Consider the following 19557-nt stretch of genomic DNA (forward strand, 5'->3'; position numbering starts at 1 on the left):
AATGCTTAGAGTCAGTCTGGGTCCTTCCCGTCCTGCAGGCTCACACAGGAAGACCTCTCTGTCTGAAAACAACAGGCCTCTGCTTCCCACGGCCATGTTCCCAGGACAGTGACCTCCTAGATGCCAGCAAGTGAGCATTCCCACTCCTTTCTGCAGGATTGGCTCCCACCCTGGTAAAGTCTCTCAACTCCCACCCCCACTGCAGCAGTGGGGACCTGGGGGACACCCGACACTCCCCTGCTGGTCACAGACCTGCCTGATCACACCCCATGCAGAGTGGGACCCCCTCACCTCTCTCTGGGTCAGGGGCTGATGTCAGCCTCAGATATGGAGGACCCAGAGCCTTGGTGCTCGATGCTGGATACACGTCAGAAGCACCCGTGGCACTTTAACTAGTACTGAGGCTGGGCCTTATCCCCCCTGACCATTTGAAAGGGAGTCTCTGGGGGGGCCACAGAGCTGTATCTGCAGACTCCCCCAGATTAACAGTAAAGTCAGGTGGAGCACAGCCCCTTCTGGCTCTGGGTCCCTGGGGCCTTCTTGTCACGAGCGTCCAACCAGTGGAAGGGGAAGGAGCAGAGAGAAACATGCAGAGGAGGCACTATGGACCAGATTTGGGGGTGAGGGCGTGGCTGGAATCTTCAAGGGACTGGGGGCAAGAAGGCGCCACGGAGTGGTGATAACAGAACAAAGACCAGGGGAAAGAGAGTTTGCCACCTGTACATGAGGGGTCAGAGGCTTTGAGGAGAAGTACACCCTGTGAAGACCCTAAGGTAATGGCGTTCTGAGCTCCAGAAAGGACAGAAGGACCTGCGAGGCTGGAGCAGGGTGAGTAGAAGAGACAAGAAGGTAAGATCAGAGAGTATTAAAGGAAGCAAATTAGGACTGAATTCTTCAAAATTTTCCCTCATAACCTCATGTATTCCCTTATCCATTTTGAGTTAACATCTGATTTGTATTTATTTTGTTCTAAGTTAAAACCAAATAATGCATGTTTTGCAAACATGTCAAGATGCCCATCTAAGCCACAGGAAGTACAGGCTCACCCTGTATGCATAGGTGGACTGCAAGGGGCATGTTTGGAGGAGTTTGGAGGGTCGCTGTTAGACACAGTAAAGTGAAGATACCAGGCTCTTGTCCTAGCAGAGACATCGAGGGGACAGCTAGATAAAGCACCCTGGTTTCAGGGAAGAGGTCTGGGGGAGCAGTGAAAGGAGACCTCAGTGTTCAAAGTCACGAGATGGGGCAAGGTGGAAAGGCAGGAAGTGAGAAGGGTTTCAAGGCCCAAGCCCAGGGGTGCTCGTGCAGTCAGAGATCAAGAGGTTAGAAGAACAGGCACAGGAAACGGACACATGAACACAGAGAAGAAAATTAAAACAGGTAAGTGGTAGTTTTACTTGTAAAAAAGTAGTGTGATGTGGAAGCCAAGAGAAAAGTGCTTCAGAAAGAGGAAGCCAGGCATGCTGTTGCTGGAACCAGCGTGATGAGAAGAGGAAGCCAATTCCTGGCCTGAGAGGTGAGGAGGTCCCCGGTGACTCGGCCATGGAGTCTCAGCGGCGCAGTGGATATGAAACTGAGAACTGGAACCAAGATCTGAAGCAGTGTATAAACAAGTGTTTCGTGTATTCTGCTCTGAAACGGAGCACACGCCAGGGCACTTACCACCGTGGGGAATGTAGCTAATGGACGATTCTTTATTTTAAGATGGGAGGAAAGAGGCACCTGGGTGGCTCATGTCGGTTAAGCATTCGACTTCAGCTCAGGTCATGATCTCACTGCTTGTGAGTTCAAGCCCCGTATTGGGCTCTGTGCTGACAGCTCAGATCCTGGATCCTGCTTCGGATTCTATGTCTCCCTCTCTCTCTCTGCCCCTCCCCTATTCATGCGCACTCTCTCGCTCTCTCAAAGGTAAACATGAAAGAAAATTTTCTTTAAAGATGGGACCATATCACCATATGTATATGCAGAACCAAGTAAACGCCTAGAGGTAAAAACTGACGAGCAGTGGTTGTGTCCAAAGGATCCTGAGCCTGTTGTGCTGTTGGACCTCACAGCCCCTCTGCAGCTGTTCCCAGAGACCCACCTCCAGCAAGCCCGCCCCAGTGAAAACACCCACCTCCTGGGCCCTGGGCCCAGGACTCAGACACTCCTGCGGGTTCCCATGCTGTTTGTGCTACACTCCCAGTGGACACGCCACAATACTACACGTCAGACTCTCCTAATCATCTACACACTTTGCCCAAGGATCCCACCCCATGTTCCTAATCCTAGTCTTTTGTTTTGGCAGGAAAACACCCACCAACCCAGGATTCAATATGTTCCCTCTTGGAGACCATACCCCACAGTCAGGCATCTCCATAATGCCGTAATACAAGAGAAATGTCTGCAGTGATCCACATCCTCCCAACAAGACTCCAGTATCTTCTAATGAAACACTCCCGAATGTCATCGTACCCCACAAAACACATGACGCCTTCAGGAATGCTTTGCCTGAAATAATGAGATTTCCCCGCCCCCAAACCACCACAAATTACCCCCCAAATGGCGACATTTTCCCACTAACCCCTTATGGGTCCTAAGAGACCCCACAGAAGTCAACCACAGAAACACTAGATGCACTTCCTGAATCCACTCGTCAGGATGCAGGCACAAACTGCCTCCCAGCTGTCAGTCTGACTGCTGATTGCCGGACAGCTCACCCCCTCCTTGTAAACTGACCCAGCCAAAGGGCCTCTTCAACACAGCGCCTGGCTGGCCAGCCAGTGTCCAGTGTCTGGTCGATGCAGGAAAGAGGAGCCTTTTCCCTCCTCACACTGAACCAACTCTGGAAGGTCACCCCACCTCCTGAGCTCCATGCTGTTGCCATAGGGTGGAGTCAGATTTTTGTCCGGAGGACAACCAGAAGAGAACGGAAGGATTAAAGCCAGGGAATTCCCTCCCTGCTCTGTTTGTCCCTCTGCTGTCTGTCACCCATTGCCCCTCTTTCTGTCCCAGCACCACCTCTGTCGGCCACGGCCCCAATTCTTTTGTTCCCTCCCCCTGGTCCCTGCTGCCCCACTCCTATCACCCGTTAAGATCCCTCCCACCCTTCACCTCTCTGGAGATAACCTTTTAATCTAGATTTTTCTACTTTTTTTTCCCCCCTCTACTTTTCTCTGGTTCACTCCACACTTACTTTCTCTCCACACCCACCTGCTCTTCCCTAGTTTACTTTTTCTTTCTTCCTTTCTCTCACACGTAGTCTTACTAATTCTCCATCAGATGGCTATACTTCGCCCCTAACCCTGACAATCACAAGTATGGATTAAAGATGTTCTTTGCCTGGGGAGACACTTTCCGGTGCGGCTTCAATAATGGAAACACACCGCGGCAAGCACAGCCAGCGGGGAGTGAATTGTGCGGGAGAAGCTCCTAAGGCGGTGAGTACAGAGTGGAATACTGAGGAGGGGAGGGGAGGTTGAGGGGTGTCGGGAGAGGGGTGTGCCTGCCAAGCCAGGTCCAAGGAGACGTGGCGTCCGGGTCTGCACGAGCGCCTGGAGGACGCGAGGGAGGCGCAGCCTGGGGGCCAGCGGGGGAGGACGCGAAGGGGAAAGGGCCGGAGCGTGCGGGAGATCCGGAACGGTTGTCAGCGGGAAAAAGACACCACAGGAGCGGTCTACTGTGGACCGAAGGCGGGAGGCCGGGGGCGGGGACCCGCCTCGGAGACTTTAAGAAATAGTCATCCACCAGAGAGGCCGCATTGGGACTCTCAGGCCTGGAATGTCTGACGGTGCTGCCGGAATCATCGGGCGCAGGACAAGCGGGCGGAAGGGTTCTTATCGTACGTGGTGGTCCCCGAACTGCCGGTGTTGCGGATGCGAGCCCGGGGGCGGGCGAGTGTCCCACGACATCAGTGTTGAATCTGAAAAGCTGACACTGACCCATCCGAGCGGGAAATTGCGCGTGCGCGGCGGCCGCCCATGGGCGGGCCTTGGACAGTGGCCAGGACTGGACAAAAAGTGCGCGGCTGAGGGGGCGTGGCCGAAGTAGGCGTGAGGTCTGAGCCTCGGTCCGGCCCCTGGACATTTCCCGCCCATTCAGCCCCTGCTGTACCTTAATCCTTGCGTTTGAGTTTCTTTCAATCTCTTTGGTATCTCGTGGACCAAGCTGCCTCCTGGCTATTTTAAATTAATGTTTCAAACTAAGTAAAAGATTTAGAGTTGTGAGAGCCACATGCGTGAGAAGCTAAAATATTTGTTTTCCTTTTAAATTGGAAACTGTAAGTCAAAGCTCTTTTTGCCAGCGGGCGGTGTTGGTAAATATAATTAAAAGTAAAATCATCTCCCAACCTAGCAATTCTCTCCGTAAAGGTAGGAGAGAAAGAAACCCGCTTCATTAGTGAAAAAACATTAAACCAGAATGTGAGATGCCAATTCCTGGCCTGAGAGGTGTGAGATTGCAAAGATTAACCTCACCTTGTCATTGAGGACAAGCAAGCCGATACGACCAATTACATACATGTTCTTAAGATAGATGATAAGTAGTCCTTAAGAAGACATGACGACACCATTCGTCACACATAGCTTATCCTAACATTACCAGGTAAGCAGAGTGGCCATTTGTGTTAGCTAATTAGATTTATCCAGAGAGAAAACAAACTTCTCATACCTTAATGACAGACAGGAGGCAGTTTTGAAACTGGGAGCAAGGCACCTGCTGAGTTAGGCACCTGTCTTCCCACAGGAATTGAGAGATTAAATATATTATCTCCTTTGATATTTACATTTCAAAGAACTGGCTTCCAGATCCTTGAGCAAACATTCCTGAGTTACAGTGTTGGCAAGAGTCTTATTTAGCTTTTCAAAGACGTGCATACATTTCACACAGGCAGAGAAAGAGCTTAAAAGTTTTCTAAGAAATGCTCTAGGAAAAGGGAGAAAGAGAAGTCTCTTCCCCCCCCCCCCCTTAAGAGAGAATTAAATATTTTCTCTCTCATTTTTAGTTTATATTTTTCTTTACAGAAACAGCATACATTCATTCATTAAAGCACTATATATATAGTGCTTTTTTTTTTTAACAGCTATGATGTGCTCACAAAAATGGTAGTGTGCACTATGTCTCAGGAACTGTGTTGGGAACCGCACATAAATTATGTGAGTTAATTCCTGTAATACCCTGAATGTTGGGTTTTATATATCTATCTTCCTCAGAAGGATTTAAGTGCTGGGCTTTGACTTTCTAGGGGTAGAGATTCTCTGTGTCTCTTTTGTCTCCCTATGACTAAGCATTAAAATGGTCTTCATGTGACAGTAGCTTAATACACATGAAAGAAAAAAGGCAAAGCAGTGGTCAGATTAGGGGTTCTGTGGGATTTTTCTGATGGTGTGCACACTTGTGTTCATGTGTTTTGTTTTTAACACGTGGAACCACCAGTGGGCCCCCAGGACTTGGAGACACGGTGCTAAGAGGAATTCCCTACGCATTGGTTATAACCAAAACAAATTTTCCACTTACCAGATTTTAAGGCCTTTGCTCCCCTTGATGTGCATCTGGGTGTTGAAAATCTGAGTGCCAGTCCTGGATGGGCAGCCAGAGGAGTTGCCCTGAACTAAGTTCTTCGCTAAGCAGTTCTCAGGAGATAGGACCTCAGGGTGAAGGTGGATGGGAGGCATGCAAGAGGCAAACTCCATATCTAATAGGTTATTGGAGAGAGTGCCTGATCTGGTCCTTTTCTTTTAGGCCCTGGAGACCCCAGCTAGGCAGAAGAGATCGCCTTCCAGGGTGCACAGTCTGTAGACAGCTGAACCCCATGTGCCCACTTGTGTAAGGGCAGAAGTGTGCTGTAGACATCTAGGAAGTTTGGGGAAGAGTGTCTTTGGCTAGGACCTGTGAGCACTCTATACATCTATAAAGAAGGGGGTAGTTGTGGGCTGCCAGCGCCAGCCTCTGTGTGGTCCTTGGGATAGGAGGATTGTGGGAAGTGCTGCATTCAGTCCTGAGGGACTGCTAGCTTTGCTGTGTGTGCATGCTAGAGGGTTTGGGCAGGAGGAAGAGGCAGAAAGGGGGAGAGTAAGAGAGATCAAGTACCCCCAGGGACAGGGCGGGATGGTGGTAGGACTCATTGGTGCCGCCTACTCATGGCCAGTCAGGGGTGAGCACTGTAGCTCCTTCCTGTAAACTTGGGGTCAGACTGATTTCTGGCTGAGTGATCAGAGCCCCAAATCGGTAGACAGACCAACTTGTTGCTGTCTGTTTGGATCCTGAGTAAGGAGTGCACAAGGCAGTAGTCTTTTGAGCAGAGAGAGGGGCTCAGCTTGGACAGCACCTACAGTAGGCCAAGCTCACTTCGCAATGACTCCAGGGAGGGGAGTCTAGTCCAACTAGGGGCGGAGCCACCGTGGTCCCCTTCCCATCGAATTGCAAGTATAGGCATAAATTATCACATGGCTTCTCTTGGTGCCCAAGCATCCTAAATTCTCTGTAGAAACCTAAGTCCCAAAGACGTGATCAGGTGAGGTCCTGCTTTCTCCCAGTGACCCTGAGTTTTAAATACTGCTTGTACTGTCTAATCATGACTATAGAATTCATGAGTGCCTGCAGATTTCTTGCTAGGATTAATGAAAAAATATCAAAAACATTTTTCTTAGTATAGCCTCTAGGTTCTTGTTCAATTTAACAGCCACAGAGACCTCTGACTTTGGTGGTTTAGAGCAACATCTTCCAACAGTTAATAATGTCTCAGGTATGGGGCACCTGAGTGGCTCAGTTGGTTAAGCGTTGGACTCGGTTTCAGCTCAGGTCTTGATCTCCTGATTTTGTGAGTTCGAGCCCCCCATGTGCTGACGGTGTGGAGCCTGCTTGGGATTCTCTCTCTCTCTCTCTCTCTCTCTCTCTCTCTCTCTCTCTCTCCTTTCCCCCCACCCCCGCTTACACTGTCTCTGTCTCTCAAAATAAATAAATAAACTTAAAATTTTTTTAAATGTCTCAGGTAGGACAGTGTGAAATAGAAAATATATTGGCCTCTGCATCTGGTTTCTGGCACAAAGCCCCTAAGACCTTTGTAATTTTCCAAGTTATAAGAGCAATAGGAGCATATTTTGTTCTAATATTTGGTCTTTGACCCTGATTCCTGACACACAGGTCCAAAATCTCTTGGAATTTTTTTCTGAGTGATAGGAGTGTCTTTTGTTCTAATGAGGCAAAACTTGCTGGGCTCCTGAATGGAGGCTGCTCCCCAGAAAGACCTTGACCAATACATTCTCCCACCTGGCTATACCTGAATTATATTCCTTTATAACAAACCAGTAATGTAGTAAGTAAACTGAGTTCTGTGAACTGTTCTAGCAAATGTATTGAACCAGAGTAGGAAGTCGCATAATGAGACAGGGAAACTGACGGGACCCCATTAAAAAAAAAAAAAAAAAAGCTGTTTTCTCAGCTTCGCTTCTTTCCCAGCTTCTATTCTTGCTAGGGCCTGCACCCCCGCCCCATTCTACACATGCCTTATAATGCAAATAGCAAATGTCCTCTTGAGAAACAAAGAGACAATGCTATCTTTGGAATTTGCGGCACAGTAGCTAACATCTGAGGAGTGATTGGGTGGGGTCGCCTCCAAGACCACGGACTCCAAACACCTTGATACCAAGACCCCCTGGCTTCAGGGAATGAGTGACTTATGAAGGACACCTGGATCCTGTCCTTGCTCTAACCAGTTCCTGGATGCCTAAGAGGACATGTGCACAAGACCACACTCACCAATAAAACCACAGATCCCAAGCAAAGAGGAGAGTCACACTCTTTTCCTTTCTGTGTCTCCTGGACACTCTGTATATATACATATATATCTTCAGTAAACTCTGCCTTCACTCTCTGCCGGCTCACATTTGATTTCCCTCCTGCATGAAGCCAGGAACCCTCTCAACTAGTCCTGTGGGATCCCCTATCTGGGTCCTCAGACCCAGCCTGCCCACATCAGTAAGAACCTCCAATTTATAGGCAGTTGATTGGAAGCACAGGTGACAACCTGAACTTGTGATTGCCATCTGAAGTGGGGGGGGGGGGGATAGGCTTGTAGGACTGAGCCCCTAACCTGTGGGATCTGACAGTATCTCCTGGTAGCCAGGGTCAACATTGAGTTGAGTTATAGGACACCCAGCTGCTGTCACACAGAATTGCTGGTGGAGGAAACACTATCACACATTTGGTGACCAGACATGTCAGAAGTATTGTGTGTGAATAAAAGAACAATATAGGAATGTGTTTTTCCAACTCAGGGACACAACAGAGCATAATGAAGACACAGAGTCTTCCAGGGCCATTCAAAGGGCACATATGCCAAAGTTCTGGGGGCAAATGTGTTATTATTATCATTAGTTTCAAGTTTGTAATGTTTCACTGTCCAAATATAATGTGTATTTATTACTTTTTAAATTTTGCTTGGTGTCATAATATCTGGTGACAATGTTGGACTTTTCTCCAACCCTGTAAATCTGGGGAAAAAAGCAAAGGTTAAAGATCCCCTCCCTGCTCACTGCAAAGAACCACCTTTCCACAGATGGCCTCTGTAAGACTCATAATACTGAAACGGGACCTCAGCCACCTCCATTTTGACCTCAGTCTATACTTTCTAATTATTGATGAAGTGCTTCTTTCCAGCTTACCTTAACTCAGGCAAGACCCTGTTGCATCCAAAATTACCCCTCAAGAAATAAGGACTGTCTCGGGGCGCCTGGGTGGCCCAGTCGGTAAAGCCTCCGACTTCAGCTCAGGTCAGATCTCACGTTCGTGGGTTTGAGCCCCGCGTCAGGTTCTGTGCTGACATCTCAGAGCCTGGAGCCTGCTTCCAGTTCTGTGTCTCCTTCTCTCTCTGCCCCTCCCCCTCTCATGCTCTGTCTCTGTATCAAAAACAAAAAGTTAAAAAAAAAAAATAAGGACTGTCTTGAGTCAGCAAGACTCCAGGACCCTAGAACAATGATCGACCTGACCTTTACTCCCCAGCTGCATGTCCCCACTGACCTTTGTCCCACATTTTCCTTATATAAACATCGAAGTGTTCTCAGCACTTTGGAGACAGCCTTTCAGACGTTAGTCCCTTGTCTTCCAGGTATTGGCCTCCCTGAAATAAATCCCTTTCTTGTTCCACCACTGCTTGCGTCTCTGCCTTTGGATTTTTGTCAGTGGGAAGTGGCCAAACCTGGTCTCTTTGGGGACCCCCGAGCCAGGTGCTCCTGCACCCCTGTACTCTGTTTACCTAGTAGCAATAGCCCCCCTGTTTACCTAGAAGCAAGGCAGATGCAGACCCTCCAAATCCCCATCCTTTCTTCTGTCAGTGTTTACTGAATTGTTTGTTTGTACCTACTCATCAGTAGGAACTGAAGGAAACCAGAATCTGTCATGCCAAACTGTGCCACTTTGGCATACTGATTACTTTGAATTAAGAACACTTAAACAGCTAATATAAGAAACACTTTGACCTTTCATTGTTTTCCTGAAAGTAGATCACCCTACCATGTGAAAGTCACCCTCCTTGTAGCAGGAGGAAGACATTATTATTATCAGAGACAGAGAATTTGGGTCCAAGAAATCTATGCATACAAATCTTGTTAAACTGATGCTTCTCTTCCTAGTTACTTCTTTACCACCTACCCCAAATCTCTTTGTCTTGCCAATTCTTTACAAATTTACTGAACTTTGTCTAAAAGGTATAAAATCTTCCTGCTCTGCTATTTCTTTGGGTCTTCATTCTCTTGCACAGGCTCCCATGTACATGTAATAATTCAATAAAATGTGTAAGCTTTTCTCCTGTAAATCTGTTTTAGGTCAGTTTAATTCTTTAAAAAAAATTTTAATGTTTTTTATTTATTTTTGAGAGACAGAGAGAGGCAGTGCAAGCAGGGGAGGGTCAGAGAGTGAGGGAGATACAGAATCTGAAGCAGGCTCCAGGCTCTGAGCTAGCTGTAAGCACAGAGCCCGACCCCACGAACCATGAGATCATGACCTGAGCCGAGGCTGGACGCTTAACCAACTGAGCCACCCAGGCGCCCATAGGTCAGTTTAATTCTTAAGCTAAGCCAGAGACCCAAGAGGGAAGAGAATTTTCCCCTCCTGCACAATAATGCTTGTTAACATGGCTTAACCAAACTTTACTTAAATTTCCCTCCTTCCCTTGGGGTGCCTGGCTGGCTCAGTCAGAAGAGCATGTGACTCTTGATCTCGGAGTCATGGGTTTGAGCCCCATGTGGGGTGTAGAGATTACTTAAATAAATAAAAGTTAAAATAAAAAAGCTTCTGTCTTTCCCCAAAACTCAGAATTGAGACCTCTTGAGCATAATTCAGAATAACCCCACTGTTACAATAGCCTTTCCTAAGAGTAGGTCACTTCAAGGTAAAACATTCTCTGATCATTTATAAGTCTTGCCACATATGTATCCATTCTCCTACACCTGTTTGGTTTTTTTTTTCCTAGACCTGTTTCCCCCTTGAAATAAAAGAAAACCTCTTTTCTGTCTGGCTTTGGGCTTTGGACACATTTGCAGATCATGTGGTTGGAACGTTCTTCCTAAAACAATAATTGTTTCAAATAAGACCTGTCCTTACCTAAGTTTGATTTTTTAAAAAACCTTTTAGTTGATTCATCTATGTTAGGTAAATATTTTAGTTGATTCGTCTATTTTAGGAAATATTTATTCTTTATTTTTGTGTTACCGGGTTTAATGTATGTTCATCAGGCCAAATTCTTGTGTTTTTCACATTTTTCAATCTTTAGTAAATGGCATCTGGTTATATTTTTATTTGTTTATTTACTTATTTATTTGGAGAAAGGGAGGTAGAGAAAGAGAGAATCTTAAGCAGATTCCAATGCTCAACTCGGAGTCCCAATTTGGGGCTCAGTCACATGACCATAAGCTCATGTCTGAGTGTAAATCAAGAGATGGATGCATAACTGACTGAACCACCAGGTGCCCCAAGTTTTATATGTTTTTAAATGACATTACAAAGAGACATGGTGAAAACGTTCCTGTGAATGAGGAAATACCCTTTGTAACTTCTTGTGAATATATTTATTTTGCTCTCTTGACAATTTTACAAGCAACAAAGCTCCTCATAAACAAATACATTCAGGACTCTCACTTATAAAAAACTTCTCTACTGTTACGGGTTTAATGAAACCACCATCATCTCGTTTCTTTGTTTGGGATTATAAAAGTCCATGCTGAAACTTCTTTCTTGCCCACACAGTTACAAGGAAGGAAAAATAAATTTCCATCTACCCTTCTGAGCTCTTGGATGAGACCCCTGTATCAAAAGATAGATTAACAGGGGGAAAAAGATGTTCAGTAACACATACACTTCCTCTATACATGGGAGAGACACAGGGAAAAATGTTAACTCCCCAAATGGCCTCAGCCACCTGCTTAAATACCACCTTCAGTTAAAGACAAAAGAAAAATGGGGCAATGCCAGCTACGAAGACTTTACGGGAGAAAGCTGGGTAAACAAAGGCAAAGTTTGTTATGCTTTTGAGAACATTTTTGTGTAGAGTCATCCTTCTCTTCCTTTATAGAGGAGACACCTTTACAAGTAGAGATTTCTTTTAAATGTAATTTCCCTTATGAAAGGGTAACTTCTACCCCGTTCTCAGAGCTTCTCCTGTGTCTGCTGTTTCTCACAATAGTCAACTCAAAATAATCCTTACACCAAAAGGCCGTATTTGAGGATGGAATATTCTAATGCCCTTCAATGATTAGTTAGCCATTTCACATCACAAAATAATCTACCTTTTAAAGATCTGAAAATCCCTCCCAGGGCCTCGGTCGATGGAGCATATGACTCTTGATCTCCAGTTTGTGAATTCGAGTGACACATTGGGTATAGAGATTACTTAAAAAAAATTAAATCTTGGGATGCCTGGGTGACTCAGTTGGTCAAGCATCTGACTCTTGGGGCTCAAACTCACCACCAGAAAATCAAGAGTTGCATGCTCTACCGGCTGAGCCAACCAGGTGCCCCACTACCTCTTTTAGATTTTAAAAACATGCTTTTTAATCACCTTTAGAGTGATTGTAAAGTGAACTTGAAATTATGTTATGTTTAGAAATTATTGATTTAACCATACTGTGATGCCAACGTTTATCTCGGATGCATTTGAATATAATTCGTCTCAAGTGTGGAACAACACAGTAAATATAGAAAGTGCGATGTAATGTAATCTTTGTTTTGAAGTTATTGCTTGTTTTTAAAAGTAATACATTATCACATACTTAGCCCTCCAAGTCCTGCACCTCAGGTCTTGTCCCGGAAAGTCCCTGGAACACAGTACAGGGTTGAGTCTGACTCCGAGGTGAATGGGGATTATAAACGGAAATGATGACCAGGGTGCTCATGTGAAATCGCACATTTCGCCTAGGCAGAATTTGCATTTCACATTCTAGTTTGCATCGAAGTTGTTTAACTGAACTTTCATTGCAACAGTGTTCCAGGATCCAGCCACTGCCCACATTCGCCCCGCACCGAGGTCCCAGCTCTCAGATCACGGAGTTGCTTCAACCTCTCTGGCGGGTTACCTTGAACCGTTTTCAGCTGTGAAGAGGAAAGCATCTTACTCTTCAACGTAAGTGGCACCCACAAAACTCTATGCTTTTACCTTAAAAACTGTTAGAAACATTAACTTCAGATAGAAAGATGTGCCGCTTCCCAGGAGAAAGCAGGCGGACTCCAGAACACTCAACCCAAAACCCCTGGAGGGAATCCCAGGTCCCGCCCCCGAGTCGGCCCCGCCCACGCCTGTCCTCTTGGCGCGCCTCATCTCCATGGTTACCGCCAGCCCCTGAAGCCCCTCCTCCCGCGCCCCTCGCCCTTACGTGGGACGGACATCACTCGCGCCCAGCACAGGCCCCGCCTCTTCCCTCTGCGCGCGCGCAGTTGCCTGCAGACCCGGAAGCGGGTTTCGTGGAGCGGTTGCAAGTCTGTGGAGTGTGAGTTTCGTCTTTCTTGTTTAAACCTGTGCCTCGCAGTCCCCCCTCCTCTGTCCCCGGGATCTGGGGGCCTTTAAAATCCCCAAGTCACCTCTTCCAGCCCAAGTATATTTAGACGTCTCCGTGGGAGGCCGGGGGCTTCCCTTTTGGTTTGGAATCCGAGAGGTGGGTGTTCGCGACTCTCCGCCCCTAGAGGGCAGCGCAGGCCGCCCCCTCGGGAGAGGCTGGTCCTCGCCTGGGCCCTCAGGTTTTGGGGAGCCCAGCCGTCTCCGGAGGCACGCGCACTTTCCCTCACCTCGCGTCTCCCTCACCGGCTCCTCTCTGCTCCCCAGGCCTCGCGTTGTGCTGGGGAGGTGACTAAAAAGGGCCTGTCTTGAGACAAGCACTGGATAATGTGCTTTTGTGGGAGGTGAGCATCTTATTACATCCACTCCTGGGTGAGAGAAATCCGGAGGAGAGGGACTGTCCACCTTCAAAACAAAAGTCAGTTATTGTGCTAGCAAAATGAGTTTATTCTGCAAGAAGCAGAGGAATTGCAATTCGGGACATGCATGGAGTGGTGAGTACTGGTAAGTTGGGAGAGAAAGGAAAGGTCAGTTTTTATTTTCAGGAGGAAATTGGTGAGAGTTGTTTTGTTTTCACTGATTTATTTTTGAAGGAGAGAGCTCGTGCGCGGGGTGGGTGTGGGGGGAAGAGAGTACGAGCGGGGGACGGGCAGTGAGAGAGGGGAACAGAATCCCAAACAGACTCCGTGTTTTCCGCCTAGAGCCTGATGAAGGACTCAAACTTAGGAGCTGGGAGATCGAGACCTGAGCTGAAATCAAGGAGTGGAAGGCTTAACTGCCTGCGCCACCCAGGTGCCCTAGGGGAGAGTTAAAGAGAAGTTCATTGGAGAAGAACGAGAGTTGTAGGTTGTGGCGGGTTTTTCAGTGGCTGCAAGTGGCGGTCAGTGCGTTTGTTGCTGGGCAGGAAGGGAGCTTCCTTCTTTTTCTTACAAACAGGAGGTGAAATTCCCGTGTGAAGAATATACTTGTTAAAATAATTATGTTCCTTCTTTTCTTTAAATATTATTTTAATGTTTATATTTGAGCGCGCGCGCGCACACACACACACACACACACACACACACACACACACACAGCGTCCAAGCAGGGGAGGGGCAGAGAGAGAGAGAGGGAAACACAGAATCCGGAGCAGTTTCCAGGCTCTGAACTGTCAGCACCGAGCCCCACCTGGGGCTGGAACTCTTGAACCCATGAGATCATGACCTGAGCCGAAGTCCCGGCTTAACTGACTGAGCCACGCAGGCGCCCCTAAAATAATTCGTTCCTTCTTCCTGCTGGTTAGGCAGGCTACAGGGAGTGGTACTTGCCTGAGAGCCGCCATTTCGAGGTTTCCATACTCCACTTTAAATGAGGATTCCTTATTTATTTTCACAAGACCTACTGAGAGAACTATAGAAAAATGAAAAAAGAATGAGGCAGAACCGTAAGCAGATGGCAAAGTAGCAGCAGTGGGAGAAAAGAAAATTGAGAAATTTAGAGTAAGAAGGAAATCTCCAAAAGGATGCTGGAGGGGTAGAGTGTGGAGAGGCGCCTGTGATGGGCAACAGGAGCATGAGTAACAGAAGGGGGGCGCCTCACACGGAGCGAAGGGAGAGGTTAAAAGAGTTGGAGTCATGGCAGAGAGTACACTGTGGTGCTCAGAGGAAAGAAGGGGCTGATGCGAGACCAGAGGAACAGAGGGAGAAACAGCAGGGAGGGAGCCCAGCAAGCCGTGGGGGGGGGGGGTGTCCCAGAGAGTGGGGACACAGGGAGAGTAGCAGAGAAAGAGCACTTAACTGGGAGAGCAGATGGGAGCTGAGCTGGGGTAGAAAGAGTCAGAAATGTATGTAGACTGGGGATGATCAGAAGGGTTGGGGAGAAGGAGCAACGAGAAGGGGAACAGGGTGCAGAGTGGGTCAGAACAAGTGTGGGAGAAGAAACCCAGAGAAGGGGAGAAACGTGGGACAGGAGAGGGGAGAAGAATGAGCGGAAACTCACGGGGAAAACAAAAAAGCAAACAAAAAAAAGGTGGGGGGGGTAAATATTGAGAAAGGGGAAGACAGCAGTGCACAAAGTAATCCAGATGAGTGGTGACTTGATTGGATATGGATAATGAAGTATGTTTCGTTGATGTATGCCTTTATAATATACACTTAAAATTGGGACAGATTATGCAGATATGGGTGAGATTGGCAAAATGCCTTTCTAAAAAGTCTGGCATCTTACAATTATTTGTATCAGAAGATACCTTCTATTTGCAGTCCCTTTTCAGCCAGGAAGGCAGAGACTTCTCACTTGTGGGTCACCCTCTTCCCTTTTCCTGGGCTCCGAGGGTAGAAGTGGGGCAAGAAATGACCGTCATCACCCGCTGCCTTTTTATGGAATATGAAAACTGAAGGCTGTTGGTTCTTTCTAATGGATTTATTTTTTCTTCCTCTTTCTTTTATATTTACGTCATTTTTCTTTTCGAAGCTTGAAATGCATCTTTATACTTTCCTATAAGCAGTTATTAACTTCTGAGGTGAGCTTTGGACACATCCTCTGAACCGTTTCTTACATTCTTTTGGTACTTCATTATTTAAAAAAATTTTTTTTAACTTTTTCCTTTATGAATTAATTGCGTTTAGTTCAGACAGGTCTGCAGTCTCTCTTTGCCATACATATTGAGAACTTCCTTTAGTGTCTAGTATAATTTTACATTGTTCCAATGTGTACTTGGTAAACCCGCCAGTAACCGTTTAGGTAAGTAGAAACCTGGCTTAAGCTGTCACTTTAATATTCTGTTTTCTTATCTGTTACGTCATCTGTCGAAACAGTGGGCCATGAGCTACTGAGTAGATATTCCCCTCAAGTTCCTCTTGTCTGCTCTTTGCAAATATTGAAGAATGGGCTGATTTCCTTGGAAATGCCACCTAACAGAGCCTGTGTGTTCCTGATGAGGAAATTCGTGAGTGTCCTGTTTCTATAGGTGGCCGTCTTGCAGTATTTACTGCAGCAGTTCTTAATGTGTTCAACATTCTCTATTTTGTGAACGTTTTAGTGTGATGTTCCGGAGAAGGGGAGTTTAGTGCCTGAGCTCAATGTGATTATACCTTGAGATAGAAGTTTCCTGAGGGTTCCTGGATGGCTCATTTGGTAGAGTGTACAATTCTTTTTAAAATTTTTTTAATGTGTTTATTTATTTTTAAGAGACAGAGACAAAGCACAAGCAGGGGAGGGGCAGAGAGAGAGGGAGACACAGAACCGGAAGCAGGCTCCAGGCTTCAAGCTGTCAGCACAGAGCCTGATGCGGGGCTCCAACCCACGAGCCATGAGATCATGACCTGAGCTGAAGTCAGACACTTAACCAACTGAACCACTCAGGTGCCCCTAGCGTGCAATTCTTGATCTCAGGGTTATGAGTTTGAGCTTCACATAGGGCTTAGAGATTACTTTAAAAAAAAAAAAAGAGGAAGAAAAAGAAGCAAAAAAAAAAGAAAAGAGACAGAAGTTTCCTTAGCCCAGACGTGTGAAAGTTGGTCCTGGAATTTTTAAGAGGAAAGACTGATATGGGCAAACTCTGCCCACGGGGCAACTTCTGGCCACAGAACAGAATTCAGTGACACCCAGTTCTGTTTACTCAACGCAGACCTTCTCAGGGTAACTTGGGGGAAATGACTCCCTTGTGGGCCTCAGTGAGCCCAGCTCAACATGGAGATGATGGACTAGATAGAAACTGAATTTGAGCAAACCCGAGCCCAGAATTCACTGGCAGAGTACAATGCATTTCTCTATGTGGCAGTTCTTGGACAGAGTGCCCAGATGTCAGTAGAATTGTAAACGGGTCCCAGTCCTCTAAAAATGGAACACAAGACACTAGGTTGGAGGCAGACACAGACTGAGTCCTAGACCAGCGTCACATGTCCTCTGCCGCAGGGGTGAATCTCTCAGCAGAGTCTGTCACTCCCTGGCATCGAACCCTCTGCCGGCTCCGTTGTCACCAGGACACAATGCAGACTCGCTGTGACTGCACAGCCTGAATCATCAGCCCCTGCCAGTGTCTCCAGCCTTGTCCTGGGACCTCGCCCTCTCCTCACAGTTCACTGTGCCCCCGTCACGATCACCTTTCTCTGTTCCCAAATACCAACCTTTTCTGCCACAGGTCCTCATCCCTACTGTGACCTAATGTCCTTGCACCATCTTGGCTCTGGCCCTTTGTCTTCCTTCAGGTCAGAGATGTCTCTCCCACATGACACCTTAAGGCCCTTCCCCAGCCACGGGTCATGTTGTGCAGGTTGAATTGTCTCCATCTGAGAAGGGCTCTTCTCGGTTGAGTCTTTCCTGTTTTCTCTCAGCCGGAGGGAGGACAGAGTCCCTCCTTCCCTGGCCGGTGGCAGCACGTCACTTTGGGGTGGGGCTGAGATGCCAGGGCTGTGGGTTGAGCTGAGTAGTTCTCAGGGAAGACCAAGGAGCAGGGCAGGTGATGATGCCGGTGCCCTTATTTGTTCTGGGAATTTCAGCATGAGTGGATCTGAACCTCCTATGGCTGAGTATTTAACTCAAATAAGAGCAGAGGGACGTACTGAGGTCTGGAAGGCCCTGCAGACCCGGCGTCCCCACATGTTCCCCTCCCCTCTGCACGTGATCTGCTCAGAGACCAGAGTCTCGATATCCCTTTGGGAACGGTGAGGACAAGGTCAAGAGCCCGTGAAGAACTAGAGGGTCTTGTAACTTGGTGTGAGGCGGGGAGAGGAGACCTAGTGGCCTCCGTGAAGAGATCTGGGCCCTCACCACACTCGATGCAGCCAATGTTTGACTGTTTAAAAAAATTTTTTTTTAATGTTTATTAACTTTTGAGAGAGAGCAAGCAGGGGAGGCACAGAGGGAAGGAGACACAATCCAAAGCAGGCTCCAGGCTCCGAGCTGTCAGCACAGAACCCGATGCGGGGTGCAAACTCACGAACCGGGAGATCATGACCTGAGCCAGAGTCGGACGCTCGACCGACTGAGCCACCCAGGCGCCCAGTGTTCGACTGTTTTTCATTTTTATTTTTTGTTTTTTTCTTTTATAGTTTATTGTCAAGTTGGTTTCCATATAACACCCAGTGCTCTTCCCACAAGTGCCCTCTCCATGTCCATCACCCGTTGTCCCCTCTCTTCCACCCCTCTTAGCCCTCAGTTTGTTTTCAGTATTTGAGTCTCTCATGGTTTGCCTCCCTCCCTCTCCCCCATGGTCCTCTGTTAAGTTTCTCCTGTTCCACATATGAGTGAAAACGTATGGTATCTGTCCTTTTCTGCCTGTCTTATTTCACTTAGCGTTAACACCCTCGAGTTCCTTCCACGTTGCTACAAATGGCCAGATTTCATTCTTTCTCATCACCGTGTAGAATTCCATTGTAGAGATAAACCACATCTTCTTCGCCTGTTTTTAAACTGGACTCCATGTTGTCCCCACTTGCTCACAAGTATTCCAGGCAAGATCAAAGTTGGGTGTTCTGCTGACTGAGCCAGCCAGGTGGCCTGGACCCTTGGTTTTCTGTGCCTCCTCTGAGCCTGGTCAGCTGCCCCGTCCCTCATGATGTAGACTGTTCCAAGGGCAGACAACATGCCTGCACATTTCAGTCTCCCAAAATGAAGGCCATGCACGAGGTGGTACCACCATTGCTTTGTGTGTTGCTTTGTGTGGTCTGGTCGCCAGCCCCACCCACCAGCTCAGCATCCTTCCTCCACTCCATCTTCAGTTTGTACGTGTCAGGGATTCTTTCAGTCCGCAGGTGCAGATGGTGGTTTCACCCGTCTTTCACATGCACGCCTCCCCCAAAGCTTTTTACTCACTGTCTTCTTGAACCTTCAAAACAAAACATTCTCGGGGCACCTGGGTGGCTCAGTTGGTTAAGCGTCCAGCTTCAGCTTAGGTCATGATCTCATGGTTTGTGAGTTCGAACCCTGCATCAGACGCTGCACTGAGTGCGGAGCCTGCTTGGAATTCTCTCTCGTCTCTCTCTGCCCCTCCCCACTCATGCTCACCTTCTGTCTCTCTTCTTCTGTCTCTTGAAATAAACTTAAAAAAACTTTTTAATAACAAAATGTCTTCTATTAACTAATTTCCCTTCTAGTAAGCCCTCCTCTTCCATACTCCTTTTCATTTTTTTTTTTAACGCTTCAAGTTTTTATTTAAATTCTAGTTAACATACAGCATAATAGTAGTTTTAGGAGTGGAATGCAGTGATTCGTCACCTACATGCAACACCCAGTGGTCAGCACAGCAAGTACCCTCCTTAATGCCCATCGCCCATCCAGCCCATCCCCCACCTGTCCTGTGCTCCCTTTCAGTGACCTACAGGGGAGTGTTGGGTCCCCCCCCAGGTCCCCACTGCTGCAGTGGGGGTGGGAATTGAGAGACTTTACCAGGGTGGGAGCCAATCCTGCAGAAAGGAGTGGGAATGCTCACTTGCTGGCATCTAGGAGGTCACTGTCCTGGGAACATGGCCGTGGGAAGCAGAGGCCTGTTGTTTTCAGACAGAGAGGTCTTCCTGTGTGAGCCTGCAGGACGGGAAGGACCCAGACTGACTCTAAGCATT

At 47.4% G+C, this 19557-nt stretch overlaps 1 protein-coding gene across 1 annotated transcript in view; it reads right to left on the bottom strand.

Annotated features, from left to right (window-relative positions):
* LOC115279868 (zinc finger protein 665-like) overlaps positions 1-2449 on the bottom strand; it is an 11295-nt gene extending 8846 nt beyond the window's left edge. The window contains 1 exon segment of the mRNA XM_029924371.1: positions 2339-2449. Within this exon segment, the coding sequence (XP_029780231.1) occupies positions 2339-2449 (111 nt within the window).
* Positions 2450-19557: the final 17108 nt, after the last annotated feature.

This window comes from Suricata suricatta, chromosome 16, assembly GCF_006229205.1.
Source record: "Suricata suricatta isolate VVHF042 chromosome 16, meerkat_22Aug2017_6uvM2_HiC, whole genome shotgun sequence".
NCBI classification, from domain to species: Eukaryota; Metazoa; Chordata; class Mammalia; order Carnivora; family Herpestidae; genus Suricata; species Suricata suricatta.